The sequence below is a fragment of the Rissa tridactyla genome, chromosome 1, assembly GCF_028500815.1.
Source record: "Rissa tridactyla isolate bRisTri1 chromosome 1, bRisTri1.patW.cur.20221130, whole genome shotgun sequence".
NCBI classification, from domain to species: domain Eukaryota; kingdom Metazoa; phylum Chordata; class Aves; order Charadriiformes; family Laridae; genus Rissa; species Rissa tridactyla.
This window is the reverse complement of record NC_071466.1, coordinates 175,443,476-175,460,637: the sequence shown is the minus strand read 5'-3', so window position 1 is coordinate 175,460,637 and position 17,162 is coordinate 175,443,476. Positions and strand designations below refer to the sequence as shown.

At 39.4% G+C, this 17,162-nt stretch overlaps 1 protein-coding gene across 2 annotated transcripts in view; it reads left to right on the top strand.

The window, feature by feature from the left end:
* PTPRQ (protein tyrosine phosphatase receptor type Q) overlaps nt 1-17,162 on the top strand; it is a 139,494-nt gene that overhangs the window by 73,448 nt on the left and 48,884 nt on the right. For both annotated transcript variants that reach the window (XM_054224774.1, XM_054224768.1), the window contains exons 41-43: nt 804-945; nt 3,161-3,430; nt 13,289-13,621. In XM_054224774.1, the coding sequence (XP_054080749.1) occupies nt 804-945; nt 3,161-3,430; nt 13,289-13,621 (745 nt within the window). The remainder of the gene's footprint in view (nt 1-803; nt 946-3,160; nt 3,431-13,288; nt 13,622-17,162) is intronic.

Genomic DNA, 17,162 nt, shown 5'->3' with positions numbered 1-17,162 from the left:
TCATGGAGGCCACCAAAGGTTATTCCCCACTATCCATCTGAGGCAGACTCAAACCAAATTAGAATACGGAACCTGGCCGGAGCACTTGAATGCTTCTGCTATTCACTACATTTATTCATGTTTTTTAATGTCATATGGGCAAGAAATTAGGTTTAGGTTGTGGCAGCAAGACAGGCAGAGCAATTTATATAAAAATATTGTAGGCGCCATAACTTGGATCCCACAAGATATTCACAAGGTTTTCTTGCTGGAATTCAGCTCTTTCCCTGCTGCTATTATAGCCCTCACAACATTTGCACAAAACATGCCTTGCATGCTCTGGGAAAAACAGCTATCAGGAACTGAACTGTGTTTTATAGCTAGTTTCAAAGCTGTGTGTCTGCCTTAGGTAAAGTAAAAGAAAAGAGAAGCTATGACCCATGACCTCTTCCACTGCAGAGGTGTAGTAAGGAGTAGGAGGTGAGAGAGGGTTGATGTGGCGGTGTGGAGGTGACAAGATTTTTCAATATTGGTAAAAAAAGGCATATGTGGAATTGATCTGTTCCAACAGCGCTATGGTATTTATGATCCCATCCTTTGGCATATCTTCCTTACAAGCCACAGTGAAAGAGGGAGAGGAGAAAGGAAAGGAAGAATTTGACCCTGCATTCTTTTTCGTTGAGCTCAGGAACTACTTTGACTGAAAGCTACTCAGAGTAGAAGGGGCAAGGCTCTAAATCTTCTGTTCATTTCAGTAGGTTCAAGGTGAGGCCCACAATGTTTACACAGATTAATTGCGTACTAATAATTTTTCCTTCCTTAAGAATGTTTCAGGTTCAAACCATGAGGCAAACCTTGTTGGATTAGAACCGTTCAGCCCCTATTTTATCAGTGTCTCTGCATTTACGAAGCTTGGGAATGGCAATCAGTTCAGTAATGCTGTCCAGTTTACAACGATGGAATCAGGTTAGACGTGACTTTTTCTAAGCTGCAGTTCTGCTTATATATATTTTCATTGTATGGCTGAACAACAGTCTTCCTCTTCTCTCCAAAGAAAACGTAACATAACACTATCTCATTGTCTTCTGCCTGTGTAACGCCGATTCACATTCCTATTGTACCGGATAGGCTGGGTTTGAAGTTTGATGTCGGAAGTGTAGAATTAGAAATGTCCTCATCTGAAATGAGAGGCTTATATGGCTACTATAAATCTTTTAATAGCATCACAGATAAAGGGAGGAAAATTAGATCTTTGTAGATCAAAGCGATAATTCAGATCCCTGTGAAAATAACTGAAACTTTAGCAGTATCGAAAGCAGCTGGACAAAAGATTGGCAAATGAACTGGAAATTTTATTAAACAAATACAAATTTTTAACATTTTTTATAATTTATTTTGGGAAGGGAAGCTAGCTACTAATTAAATATCGTAATTTGTTAGATCTTATTCTTCCTGACAACTGGGGAGTATTATGCAATATAGCTGGCTTAATTAATTAATTAAGTACAGTTTTGTCTTGTGCCTTCTACATGTCTTTTGAAGTTGCAGGTTGTTTCACAGTGGAAAATTGTATCACGTGAAAGTGAATATTCAGCATTCACTAAAGAGAGCCCAGGAGCTCTCTGAAACTGGCCTTTGTGGAAAACTGTAGCTCCTTTGCCGGGTCAGAGCAATCCCCAGGCTCATGGACTTTATAAGCGCTGTCAGTGACAGAAAGCTAGCATGGATTAGGGGGCTGCGTCTGAATTCCCAGGTTCCTTTATACTGACAGAAAAGGGAGCAAACAAGGTATCAAAAGATCCCATATGGTGACTACAGCTTTACAAGACCACGCTTCCAGTGAGATATTCTTTCCAGAGCTGATAAAGCAGGGGTTCCAGGAAAAATTATGCTGTTTATTCTACCCGGCAGTTGCTACACCATGAGAAATCTGGACCATCACTGAAGTGGTTCGGGTTGGCTGTTGGATCCCTGCAACTGGAGGTTGTCCTGCCCAACAGCCGTGGTCATCCATCAGTTGTCTCATTTCCTCACTGACATTGCATACTCATGGTACTTTCTTGAGAAGTACTGAAGAGATATGGCCCACAGGAGCATGGTCTAGTCATTTTACAGCTTTTTCTCAGATTTTGTGCTCAGCTAGTTGCAGCGTTGTTTCCTTTCCCTCCAATCCAGATCTTGGGCAATTGCTGGATCATTTCCTCATTGAGTTCATCTAAGGATTCAATCTCTAATCTGTATTAAAAGTGCCAGTTAATTTTCTTTCCTCTGCAGATGTTTCTTTTTAAAAAAAAGATTTTTCTTTGAACTGTGGAAAGAAAATGAATCATTTTAAAGAAATCAATTTACCTCTATATGAACGTGTTTTGTTCTATTTCTGGTCTCTCACTGACAGTCTTTTCACTACTTTATGGATTCCTGGGCACGTTTCAATAGAGGAAGTAGATCGCAGCACCCCTCATTATGTATTCATTTTCTCTTAGAGGGTACAGCCAGCACTTTAGCCCTTTCTGAGATACCTTATTTCATTGTTCTATTTAACCAGTTTTTCACAGGTAATTGCTCTATTTTCAGCATGAGTATAATGTTTGCTGTGTTTTATTAAATTTTTATGAGCATTTAAAAAAGATTCTCCTGCTGGAACCAGCAAGGAGATGGGGAACACTGAGGTAATGGCATTGATACGACAGCTCTGAAACCTGCCCCATGACTTCTGCTCAGGTCGTGCCTCTGCTGAAAGGAAAGAGATATAATACAGTGCCTAAAAGAAACAAAGCTAACATAAATAAGGAACTTCTGCTGTTCATGCTGCTGTGGACTATGTATACGGGTTTCACGCTACTGTGTATGTTTTACTACACTTTGGTTAAAAAAACATGGGGAAAATATGAGCAGCTGTAAAACTAAAACTGTAGCACACAACTAGGAAAAAGCCAGATAGATGGCTTCTTCTCTTTCAAGTACTAGCATGTTCATAGTAGTTGGAAAGGAACTGTCTAATGAGGACAAAGACATATTTTTGTTCTCTCGATGTGTTTCTTTTACAGTATCAATTTTTCTGCCACTGGAATATTTGACCCTTGCTATGAAGGCTGGGTCTGCTTCTCTGACTGTATTGTTCTGTGATTACCATTTTAATTGTGTGGGAATGTTAATCTTTGGTGCGTGTGTGTCTTTTAAGTACCAGATGCTGTCCAGAATGTTCATTGTATTGCAACGAGTTGGCAATCGATCCTAGTGCGGTGGGACCCTCCTGCTTCATCCAACGGTATAATTACTCACTACATCATAACAGTCGAAGGAAATTCTGCAAATTTTTCATCTTATGATACATTGCATACTTTTAGAAATCTGCTTTCCAATATTACCTATCAATTCAAAATAAAAGCTGCAACATCTGCTGGTGATGGTGAAGAACAGTTATGCAATGCCAGTACGCTTCCAGAAAAAGGTAACAAATTATTCAAGTTAATTCTTTTGTTTAATTTAAATGATGACCACGAAACAAGCAGCCCTGAAGTACCTGTTTCAATTCAGGCGGCTAAATCCTTCTGTTGTTTAAATTTCATGCTAATAGTGGGTGAGGAGAGGCAGGGCTTCCTCTTTCTCCTGTTTTAGAATACACTTGGTAATGAGAATGGAATTAATTGCCATTTAAAGAAGCATAGAGAGAGTACCTTTTTCTGTGTTGAGAACAATAAAGCTGTTCAGAATTTGTGCAATTAAGAAGCATGCAACTTCTTGAGGCAGACTTTTGTCCTAACTCTTGATGAATAGGATTTTTTAACAACAAAGAAAATTATGAGCTAAATCCAAAGAAAAACGTAGGCAGTTTTTTTGGCATTGGAGTCAAAAATTGTTGCCCAAAATCTATCTTCCTTTCTCTCTTCACACACACACTTCACACTTCACCTGATCCTGGCTGTGCTTTCATCTGCCATCTGAACCCTCCTTATGCACTCGTAGATGAAATTCTGTGCAAAATATGGTGTTGCTTCTGTGTAAATAGCTATGTACCTAGCTTCTAAACTGGAAACCCAGTGCCCAATCCAGGAATTAAATGCCTGTTTCAGCTCTCTTTCCTAGTTAGGGGCAATTTCTACTCTTGGGATTATTTCTCTTGGTTTTTTCTTCTTCAGTGATAGCTCAGTATAACAATAAAAAATAGGAAACAAATGTAACTTTCATAATACTTTAATTACTACGTTATTGAATAACTTAAAAGATGAGTGGCAGCATTCATTCACATATATATTTCAACTGAAAGAGTGAGTACTGCTCAGTTCTGGCAAATAATAGAAGAATCTGTGTCAGTGACAGGTTTTAGGTTCTGGATGACAAGATGAAGGGGCAGTTCTAATGTGCAGACTTGAATCAGACATCTAAACTTGGAGGAGATCAAACTTACCCTTATGCTTAGACTTCCTGTTGGTAGCTTCCTGAGCAGCTTTAGGTTCAGCCTTTGGATCTCTCCTATTCACAAAGCCTTAGTGCCCTGCTCGGAACTTTGATTTCCACGTCTTAAAATTAGACTTGCGGATGTGCATGTCTGATTGAATCTAGACCACGACTGTATCGTCAGCTGAACTATTGCTGCTTTGGTTCCAGATCAAATGGCTGAGCTCCAGGTGAGGACAAGCAAAGCAGCTCCTTGAAGGCATAATGTGGCCAACATTGTGAAAATAGCCAGGGCTGTACTCTGATGACTGCCCCTCCTTGTAATAAGGTCCATCCCACTAAAGCCGGGCCACATTCCCTATCTGAACAATGAGGTGGCACATCCATACCTTTTTCTGGTAAAAATCTCCTCTCTGAATTGGCTTCCTGATCAACAACAGGCCCCCTTTACGTTCTGCCATTTTCTGATTCCTGTTGGTGCCCTCCAGTCTGGCTCTTTGGCGATTTGACTTCTGCCTGGGTCATCCACCCTCTTGTTTGCTCAGAAACTTCTGTCCATCAGCAGGTTTCAAAATCCACTTCAGAAGGAAGCATTGATTAAATAGTAGAGATGAGCATACTCATATCTTACAGTATTTGCTGGAAATAGTGTAGTGAGCTTAATGGCGATGCTGTATGCGTGTGTGTGCGAGTGTGCACCTCAGTACGCTTCTCAACTGCAGTCATAACTCTCCACCCTTTCTTTTAAATCAGGGCTGCTGAACAGCGAGCCCAGACTCAGAGCCTGAGGAAAACTGAAGCTGGGAATGAGTGTGCAGACAGGTGGGCCGATGCACAATTAAAACTGGACTCATCCAAAACCTGAAGGTTTTGGAGATAGTCTTATAGAGGACATGTTACCCTCTGACAGAGGAGACCAAGAGGCTTCCCAGGTACCTCACTTCTTGGAGGATGGGGGAAAGGCTTCTAATGGTGTTAAAGAAGCCTGGCACCTGGGAAAGTTAATTGTTGGGAATTCTGAGAAATTGGGGGTTGGCTATTAATTAGGGCTTGAGGAAAGCCTGGAGAAGCTGTGGATGTGGTATTAAGCCTGGGCTTGAGAGACAGGTTGCTAGTTTGTTGTGGTCTATGTTACATAGAGTTGTGCCAGCAGGAGAAAACACCCAGACTTTATTTTGTGACAACATGGGGTTATGTGTCTTATCACTGGGAGTTTTCCTAAGGGTTTGTACTACAATACATATATTTTTTGCCACATACACTGCACAGACCCTTTCTTGCTGTTTTAGCATTGGCTTGTGTGTTGTTGCTTAGTCATATTTACAACAAACTAGTTATTATTAGGACATTTCCTTAACTGTGTGTTTGCATGAATTGTTTTGTGGTGACTGGGTACTAGGAATTGGAGATTCATGGTTAGGAATGGAAACAGTTTTATAGCTGTTGTCAGCTTCTTATTTATGGTGGTCTAAGATTAGTCACAGAATATGTAACCAGCACTGAGTCACTGACAATGCATTTATTTCTGACATAAAGTGAAATCGAATTTGGCTCTGTGTCTCGCTGCATAGTGTTTGACCTTTACATTCTTAGCAAGATTATTTGCCCTTTTTTTGAGGTAAATTTGTTCGTATTTGGGTACAATTAAACATGAATCATGAAGATTAAATTTATGAGGAGATTAGTAGTGTTTTGTGTCTAATCTAGCTCCATTGTCATGGTAAACCACTTCTGCCAGGTTGCAGTATTTATAAAAATTGTCAACTTTGTAGTGGTAATATCACTTCGTATTTCAATATATTATACAGAGTATGAAAGATAATATAACAAGTACACATGCATAAATGAATTAGGATTTTATGACTGAATAGCTATCCTTGGATAATTTTCAAGAAAACAGACATATTAAAATGAAATTTCATCAAGGTTGAGTGAGGTTTTGGAAGGGAGATAGAGGCATAAAATGGTAGGAAATTTCTCCAAAAGGCATACTAAAGCTGTGAAGATTCAGTTAACTCACAAGTCTGGGAGAGGTGTAATAGTCATTCAGTTAAGAAAAAAAATAAAACAATTAACAAGCCACTTGGGGGGTTCAAAGCATCGATAATCAAAAGAAAACTGTTGCTGCTTTCAGTTTGTTTCAGTTAGATTTCTCTTCATAGGATTTTTATTCTTCTCTGAAAATACTAATCATATTTATTATAGTATTAAGATATGCAGAGTAATTTTTCCCTCCTTACTGCTAGTCCTACTTAATACTATACCTGAATACAAGTTCTAGGAACTGCAGTGGCAGTCCTTACCATTTGTTTTCTACTTAACAGAGATTCATTTATAACTTACATTTAAAAGAAATATGGCTAGGAATGTGTCCAGGAAACATTTTCTAATTTAATGTGTGCTTAATTTTGCTGGCCCATACCATCTTGTAGCTATACACAGAAGTATGCCTTGTGCCTAAAAGGAATCGTAATGGGAAAGTTTCTTACGTCTTTTAGTGTGGAGGTGGCAAATTATCATCATCTGTTGTTACTTGTGCACAAACCGTGTTTAGTCTCTCCATAGTGGAACCTTTAAAGATTCTGGGTTTGTACGTGCAGGATGGAGCTGCCCATTGGAAGATGTGGGTCTTCTTTTCGTCCAGGCCGGTGAGGAGCACAAAAACATAGCGTGGGCTTAAAGATTTCTTCGTATCCAAGGATAATGCTCTGTTTCCTTCACTATAAATCTGTTTCGTAGGAGGTGGCAGCTCATGTCAGTTCTATGACTTGGAGTTACATGAATTTCCTTATTAACCTGTGAAGAGAGCTACAGATGACCATAATGCACTGGAAAAAATATTTAAGTCCGTACCCTAAAGCGGTCCTTAGGGCCCCAAGCATGACGTGCAGTGCAGTGTGCACTGCAGTGTGTTGGCCTGGTTATCCAGAAAAATCAAGCTACCGCAAAGCCATTGGACATGGAAGAGCTTCAGTGTACTTGTCACTACTACAGATAAGAGCAGTGTGTTTCATATGTTCAATCAGTGCTGCAGCTTCATGTTTCCAAACTGTATTAAAGTAAAAGCATCCAAAAATTGCAGAGTGAATCATCACTAAGAATCTTTGAAACACTTCTTTCCGAGATGACTGATTATTTTTTATTTTAATAGATTTCTATTTATTTAATGTAATGTGGATTATTTTTTTTCAGATTTTCTGATTAGTTGGTAAATCCAAATGTCAGCGAATGGCTTTGATGTTTATGGCAAATCTTCACTAGACAAATGCAATGATCACTTCGTTGCTGCCAATGAAATTGCATTGATGTTATTTTTATAAGCAGGTAGATAAAAATAGAAGAATCATGTAGTGTAGGATGAATGAAATATGTTTTTAAGGACTAAGTCAACTCTAGATTAATGTATAATAAAAGGTGGCGACATATACATACAAAGCTGACACTGAAAGCATTTTCAGGTAAAATAAATTGCTGAAAAGTAAACAGTGGTCCCATTTGTCGGAAAGCTGAGCATTCTTATTTAATATCAGACTGGAATACTAACAGCTTTTCACTACTTTTATAGCTTAGCTTCAAGGTGTGCATTTCTCCTTAGATATGTAGAATTTGATTTTTCAGTGCTTAGATCCCATAGTTAGAGACTGAATTTTCTAATATGCTTAGGACTAAGAGACACAGTCCAAGCAGGGTTTCTTAAGACGTGTTCTCAACTGTGCAATTTCCTTTAAAGCATGTCTGATAGTATCAGTCCCAAGTCATGGGAAACATAGTCTACAGTTTCTTACACTTTTATGTTAGTAAAATCATGCAGGACGTATTTGTGATGTCCTTGTTCATACTGAGCAGGACTTTTGTATCATGATGAGTCCCCCTGCAATTAGCAGTCTATACTAGAGTACTATTGAATATGATCAGGGATGTCAGCTTAACCCAGGGAACTCCTTTGGGTAACTAAGCTTTCAAAAATTAATAGAGATAACCAATACAGAATATTCATCTTCTTTTCAGATGCCTCCATTTTCTGAAGACTGTCGTTGTGTGCCCGTTGCTATCTGTTCTACTTTGTTCTTCACTTTCTTCCTATTGATGCTCTTAATACCACCCAACAGACTTCTAGGCTGCCGCTGTTCTTTTAATCCAAACTCCAGCTACAAGCAGCTGTTCTGTAGGCAGACTTTTTTTTATTAACTTCGTTAGGAACTATGCCATATCATATTACCGTCTTCTGTTCCCGGCCCGCGCAGCTGTAGTCATTGCTTTCCACAGAAGTCTTTACAGAATGCCGTAACTTCTCTCTTTTCTCAGTAGATTTTTTTTGTGTGTATGTCCTTTACTGCCCTTAGGTTATCTTTGCATTGTAAGATTTTTTTCTACTGAGTATTTCTGTTGGTTTAAACCAGTTGCAGTGGCACCGTTCAACTTGATCTGAGTCTTTGCGCAGTCCTAGTACTTTTTCTACCAGGAATTTCTTTTCATTTAGGTTCTCAAATAAAAACTTAATCTCAGAACAGTCCACCAGCTTTGGACGGGCTGATTAGCATTGCAGCCAGATGAGCGTAGGGAACCAGGGCCAAGATCTGTGAAAGTAACTTCTATTTAGGTGCTTAGCTTCCTGTCAACTTCAGTGGGAGTTCAGGCACGTAAATAGGTTTTAGGAGCTTAAAATCCCATGTGGATCTGGCTTCAGGCACTTTTCGTTGGAGTTTGGCCATCATGCGAACAATGGTGGATGAACCTGAAAATACTTCATTCCTCCTCCAGTCCAGAAACTGAATTCACCGTCGTTTCATGGCCAGCCTCTCTGCCAGCTCCCTAGCTGGCTTTCAAAAGCTGAATTAAAAGCTATTAAATGGAAAATGATAGAGTACATTGCACCAAAAATTTCAGACTTTGAAAAACTCCCAACTCCCAGAGCTAGCTGAATTATAGCAAATGCAATATAATTCAATAGGGAAAGACTGTCAGATATATGATGATGACACTTGAGCGGACCTACCTGTGATTCCTGGGAAATTTAAATATGGGATTAGCACTAGAATGCCAGCTAGCAAATCAGAGCACAGTCCTAGACTATCAGTGTCTTACACCACCACAAACACAGCCTTTTTCATGCCTTTTCATGCCTTCCTGGAAACCAAGAATAATAATAAAGTTCCTGTTCAGCACTTATCAAAGCAGCCGTGTGTAAGAGCAGGTAACATAAATCTTTGTTACAGATCCAATTTAATCTGAAAGCATAATTGTCAAAGATGCAGTTTTTGGCTTTAATTGTTTTTAGTGTGAACAGTGATCACTTCATCATTGTTGAGTCATGTTTAGAAAATTTAAACAAGCTGCATGATTACTCTAGGAAGCATGGAATGGTTTGTTCAAATCAGTACCATCTGTGGACAGAAAAAGTTGGGGGAATTTTAGTCATTCTTGAGGAATGGAAACCTGATTCTCCATGCTAGAGTAATTGTAATCCTCTTTGTATCTGTAACCCAATAGCATAGTTGTCTTGAAATTGTCTCGCTGAACGCAATCATCAAGTGCAAGAGAGACTGTGCCACTGGGTGTCACTGCTCCTCACTGCCGCCCTCGGAGCAAACCTCTGATTTGCTCCGGATTCAGGTCACATCTTTTCATTTGTTCTAATGAGGGATTACATTTATATTTTATTTATCTATATAAGCAATGAGATAAAATGGACTAGATTTTAAACTGAATAATGTTTAAGGCTTTGATTCCATTTTAAAGATCTGTCTAGGCATTGATGGAGAAAATTTTCCTACATCTTCTGCTGACTGACCCTTTCTTTTGTAGGTTAGAAATATTTTGCATGTATGGGTCTTAGTAAACTGGAAAAATGATGACATAAAATATAAACAAAAGATTTTGTAGAAAAGAAGAAGTACTTGACTAATCTGTTATCTTCATACCTGCAAACTTATCTTTCAAAATGGTGGTTTTGATGTAGTATTCCTCACTAGGATCATCACAGAGACTGTCTTCAGCCTTGTGAGAGTAATTTGCATGGGTTCCCTCTGTAGTCAGCAGGAAAAAGGTCACTTTTCCAGGGGACAGATGGAAAAAGAAACATCGTTTTCCTGCACCCCGTTCTTTCCCTCGCTGTCTGGGAGTTTGTCTCTTTCCACCAAATACAAGGAGAGCTCATGGAGGATGGCTTTATTAGACTTTTGTTGGTCTGTGTGAGAGCCTACAAATCAGAACCACTGTTATTTTTCCTGATATAATCTCTAGTTCAGGGAAACTGCCAAGTGTCTTTTCCATCTTTACTGCAACGTTGCTGGCTCTCAGTTCTTTTTGGTAGCATCATCCATGTTGAAACTGGGGGAACAAGGTACTCTCCTTGAGAAGGAAAGCCCACTATGCTGTCTAGAATATGGGCATTGCTCTTTCTGCCTGTGACTAGCCTCTTTAACCTGACTTGTTTTAGGTGCAAAGACTGCAGTTGTGCCAGCCATGGCTCTACCAGCTGCACATTTGAGCAAGTGAAGGTATATTTCCATCTTCTTCCTGGCACCCAGCAAGCAACCAGTTGCCATCTATTTTATTCCAAGCCCCTGTTTCAGTATTTGATCCAGTCTTTCATTTAAATTGGAGTATAGTCCAATAATCAGTTTTAAGCAGGTGGAAGTTTGTAATGGTAGACTAAGAGGCATTAGAACCAGTGGTCTCCATCTCCATGTTGCGTACTTCCACATTTTTATTCCAAACCTGCCAATGCTGGCTGTTCCTATCGCAGCAAGAGTACCTGGAGTCATGTGCCTCAGAAGGTGAAGTCATATTCCTTATCAAAAAAAGAGTAATCTCCTCTCAGTGAGAAGGAGGAGAATTGAATTTTCTTAAATTCTTTTAATTTTTATCTGTGCTGATGTTTTTGGAATTTGCTGACTCCTAATTTTTTAATTCCTGGAATATATAGTATTGGGTCTTAAAAATACTATAATTCAAGTTCAGAGTGAGACTGGGTGGTAACTTTTATTTCGCTTAAATAGTTTTATCCATTCTATCCCACATTTTATCATCCTCATAATTGAGTGTGTAAGATTCATATTCTTTGCAGTATCCTATCAGATATTAATAGCTTATATTACAATATAGTAGAGGATTTTTTTAAGGAAAAATACAGATTTTTTTTTTATACTAAACATTTAACATTTCTCTGCCTTTATTTTCCATTAATTAATGATCAAACTAAGCCCTTTCTTCTAATTTACACAAGTAGCAAATACAGTTTATAGAGCTATTATGAAAATATTGCAGTGTTTATTCTTTTGAAAGTGGGCAAACTGAGTATTATATCTCCAAAACTGTGATCAAGCGAGACTGTTACTGCCTGTTTTGTTTTTATTTACTACTTCCTGTACTTCATGCTAACAACAACAGAGCAAAACAGCTTTCATTTTGATAGCACTGAGTATGATGGTGAAAGTTGTCTCTAGTGAAGATTTTTTCTTGAGACAGATTGCTCTTGTTCTGTGTCTGGTTAGTGTGTAGCAGGGTGCAAGCCCACGGGGCTGTTGTGTCATGAGCTGTTGTTGTGTACGTGTGTGTGAGAGCTGAGCAGAAGGACTCAGGGAAGCTTCACCCATGGTTGCTGTGCCTGGCCCCTCTTCTGCAGGGTCCATCTGCTTTGGGCTCATTTGACGAGATTTGAATTTCTCAATATTTTCATTGTCACAGCTTGGTTTGACTCAGAATTTACATCTCTTGTTAAATATTCATCTTTGGTGGAGAGGCTTCAGCTTGTTGATGATTTTTTTCAACAAATTGTTGCAGATGAAAGCAGAGATCAGATATTCCCACAAGGCTGAAAAAAAATGGAGGGTTTTCTCTTTCTTCCCAGTAATGTTGGTCTGGGATCCTTTTATTCTTTATGTAAGCCTTGGGGCTTCTTCAGTTTCAGTTTGGGGATGTATCGTGTGTTTTTCTTTTACCAGTGATACTTCTTCCCCCAAAGACTCTAAAGCACTCTTTAAAGCTAAGTGCACAAAATGATTTCTGAGCTGATTTCTCCGCACAGTTTTTGCCACAGACAGTATTAGTATTATCTTACAGAGTCTTAGAGATAATATTAGCTTACTGTATGACTATGTGATATAGCACAAAACCATATGTTGCGTACAGTCTGCAAGAGCTGGGAGTACACCGGTGGCTTAATATAGATACGGATAAATGTGCGTGCATGTGTGTATATGTGTGTATGTACATACATGCGCTACTTTTGTCTCATACACATGAATATGACCTGTGCATACCAACATATATGTATGTATATAAATACATGGGAGCAAAGTTTATAGGAAGTTTCTTTTTTTGCTTTCTATTGCCATATTATTTAGCTCTTCCTGTTGGCGTTCCTTTAATTTGTTGTTTGCTGAACAGCTTGTAAAGCACACATAGACAAACATATTGCATGTATTGATACTTTCCATTCAGAAGGTGAAACAGGACACTTATGAAACCTTAAGGTGTTGCTTGAGGATTTCATACATTGCCAAGAGAGAGGGGGACAAATGAGTATTTCTAAGTGAGAGAATCCCAGTTAGCAACAGCAGTAAAAGATGCTATGGGTAGGCCGAAAATAACTTTGCTCGATATTCCCTCCCTCAGTTGAGACATAGCCCCAAATGTAGCAAGAGCAAAGTCACACCTCTCGAAGCTGCCCCTGCATGACACACCTAAAAGTATTTTTCTTTATTTCAAAAGCTACAGTAAATGTATGCCACCTATATATGTACAGTGTGATTTATGCCAATGGTATTACTCCCTATTAACCATATGAAATTGAATCTTGGTCTTTAGACACGCTTATTAAAATATTTTATTTAACACGGGATAAAACAGTTATAGTTGCAATCACTTCATTCAAATGAAGATGTGTTACAAGTGTTTTAATTTGTAGTTCCTAGTGCTCCCAGGGATATTGTTTTTTCCAATGTGCAATCAACAAGTGTGACCTTGAATTGGAGATCACCGAAATCTATCCTTGGCTACTTTCAAAACTACAAGATTACCACACAGCTACAGTCCATCCACTGCAGTGACTGGGAAACTAAGGAATGTATTGAATATGAGATGCATCAATATTTATATGAAAACGTCGTGGATGACCGGATAGAAGAGACAGTGTATGGACTGAAAAAATACAGATGGTACAGATTTGCAGTTGCTGCCAGTACGAATGTTGGTTATGGCAGTTCTTCACCTTGGATTTCTACACAAACACTTCCTGGCTGTAAGTAAGGAGGTTTGCCATGTGTCATAATGCTATGACAATGTGATAGTCACCTAAATAAGCAAAACCACTCGGTAGAAGTTATTTCTTCATAGGCACAATATTGGTGAAGTTAATAAGGATTTATTGCAACTCCTCAAGTATGAAATATCATTATCTAAATCATGTGGGAGGTATGCATACTTGACACTACTTCAGATATTAATGCCTTTTGGATGCTCTACTGTATGTACTGCTTAACCAACAGCGATTTCATTCCTCAGCCCTATTCCACATCCAGAATTGGTAAGTCTGAATTTTGCTTACTATGGGTTGATATGCCATTTTCAATCCATCTCCACATGTGGGGTACGTCAATTAAAAGTAGTCCTTTTTTTAATTCCTGGACTAAAGTCTGTACTCCAATGTCATAACACTTTCCTGAAATTCTGCTGTACATTCCTGGCAATAGAATTTAAGTCATAAGTTTCAGAGGAATTCAGATTTCTTTCCAATACCATATCCACCTACAGAGATTACAAATCAGAGTAGCCACGTAACACCTACAGGACTGCCGTGACACATATTAGAACTGTCATGCCTCAGCTGAGGATTTCAGTTTCCAAGTAAGAGAAGAGTTAGTTGTCACAGATAAGTCATCACTAGATATTTGAGAGAACGGAACGTGAAACATAAATTATTTAGGAAGTTGTCATGTTGACATATGACCTTCCCTCCCAGTCCACAGCCAGCCTAGGTCAGAGCACATCAGAGATCCGGCCTCTGGCCTGTGCAGAACAACTGAGAACCACCATGAGTGGCCTAACTAAATCACAGCTCCTTCACTCCTTTCCAAAGTGATCACAATAGAGATACCAAGGACTTAAACAGCTGTGTACCAAGGACTATTCAATGGTCCACATACTTATTTTGTTCCGGTCCTGTTTTTACAGTTAGGTGATGTGAATCCAGGAGGCTTTTATATAATGCTCATCATAGTATCCGTGTACTCTCTGTACGGTAATACAGACCTCTATCCTTAAATACCTCACAATTTTTCTACTAGGTAAGGAAATACTATGATTTTCATTTGCAGATGAGAAATTGCAATACAGAAATTCTAAGCCCCAAAGGGCAAAGAGATTTGGACACTGTGATAGTGAACATCACAACAGCCCATTTTTCATGTAAAGCACAGAAGCAGTCCATTGGAATGAGAAGCACTGGAATCATCTGTAGTCATTCTCATGTGCAGTGTCATTCTTTGTCCAGCGGTTCCTATGGGGATGCTATGCCTGTAAATTAATGCAGTATTTTAAATGAAAGTGAAAAAAAAAGAAACAACCAACCAAAACCAAAAAACCCACATAACGCCAGGTGGAGCAGAAAACAGCTAACAGAATTTGTGCAACTCTTGAGCCAACAGCTCTAGGGAGATTTCTTACTATTAGTTGGATAGATCTCAGCTGCTGACATATGCAAATACTTCTCTTCAAAAAACTGTTTCTGAATTTCGGAAAGCAGGGGATTTAAACTGAGGGAGAGGCAGTTTAAAACACACCTAATCACATAAAGGTAAGAGCCTCTTCCCGATTTCCTCTCTGGCCAGTGATAATTTAGTTTAAGAAAGACCTAGTTTCCTATCAGTCCCACTGAGGAGGTGGTAGTTAAAAGTACAAAAATCCCATTAGACTGCACAAGCCCTTTCCAAGCCAATACAGTGGCATTCTCAGCAGTGGGTCCTCTGTGTGCTCTGTTAGCTAGTTTAACAAATGGTGGTGGGGTAGAAGTTAAAAAGTTCCACCAGTTCTTCCAGCCCAAGTGCCTGGGGCTGCTGGCCTGTGTCTGTGGTGAGGGAAGTGGGCAGCGACAAATTTCCTGTGAGCTAAATCAGCGACACGTCAAGAGATGAGCTGCCTATAAAACACACCACCACAGAGTCAAGGAAGCATGGGCGCTGTTCCAGCTATCGTGGCTGGGTGCTGGTCTTTTTCCTGGGGTGATGGCAATCAGCTGAGGAGGAAAACAAAGAGGAAGGTGACATGTTACAGCTGGGTAGCCAGCTGGCAGCTCCGGCGTGCTTCAGCAGTGCTGGGAGCCTCCCTGAGCAGCGGCTGGTCTTTAGCAAGGGCAGTTCTCTAGGTACCTGACCTCACGCTTTCCGAAGACTAGTCCTTAGAAATATCGTTCAGCAGACTAAAAAACCCTTAGTTCCCCTCTTTCTTTTGCAAAGGGTGCAGCGTGTAGCAGGGAAGAGAAATTCAGGATGCACAAAAAAACTGAGCCGGCACTCTGGGCAGCCTTGTGGAGCGTACCCAGAGAACAGGTGTCGATCCCCCTCTCCTTTCCCTCGTGGACAGGGCCAAGCATCCTCTGGATTAGCCTGCTGGTACACAGCCAATATACATGGTCTGTTAGGGCTTAAGGGCGCTTAGCTGCTATGTAAAATAGCCCGAGTACTTAGCCCATAAAATCAATGGAAGTTGTGTTTGCAGATTTGAGGGCAGAAGTTAGCCGCTGTTTCTGATTTTCAAGAAATGCCTCTGTAAGACATTGCTTCTGCCAAAGGTACAGTTACCTTGGTTGTGAAATAATAGTCAAATGATTTTTCTTCAGCAGTAACTGGGTTCTCAGAAATGCATGTTTCTCTCAAGCCTAACAAAAATACTATAATTATTGTTACTCATATTCAGGAAGTTACAGCATTTAAGCTGAAAACCGGTAGACTCAGTAGCCAGAATATAAAGAGATGAAATCTCAATAACAGTGAAAAATACATAACAGAAACCCTAAGTATTCTTTATAATTGCTGAGGATTTGGCTGTTGTGCTAAAGTAGAAATACCTAATAATTCTGAATATCCAGTGACTAAGGTGAGGATTTTAGCTATTTATTTCAGTTGCTCATTATGAAGGTAAATTTAAGGCTACAGGAATTCTTTTTAAGATTCCTTAACGCATTTGAAAGTTTCAAACAAAAAGCAATGTCTGTGTTCCACACCGAAAGTGGTTATAGCGTTACTCTGTGGAAAATGTTATAGGTTTCTCAGTACAGTCCAGTTCTCACATCACACAGATAAACTATTCAGCCTTCTGTCTTGCAGATTATCCTCGCAGGAATTGTCCTACTGTCTCATAAAGTAGTTTGATGGCACTGTTATTACTTAGCTGATGGATTACCCAAGAGCCAAATCTACTCTGCAAGATGAAATATTTTCAACATAACCTAGATTTATATAGTTACCAGCACAGAAGATCACAGTGTTGTGTCACAGTAAGGGAAAGGGCAAGAAATGTTTTCCATAGCTAGGGAAACCTTTTTCCTTCACACCTGCACTTACCCCGAGTTTCACTTTTACATTCATAAGGAGAATAAGATTGGCCAAACTTGTGCTTTCTGAGAGAAAAATCACTTTGGAGGGTCAGTGTTAGGTGGAAAATGAATGGCAGTGAGATCACTGATCTCATTTTGGATCTCGTACAGTTACACAATGCAATGCTTTTTGGTAAGCTGCCAAGTCTCCTAATGCCAGGATATACAGAGATACAAAGGAAAATCCCAG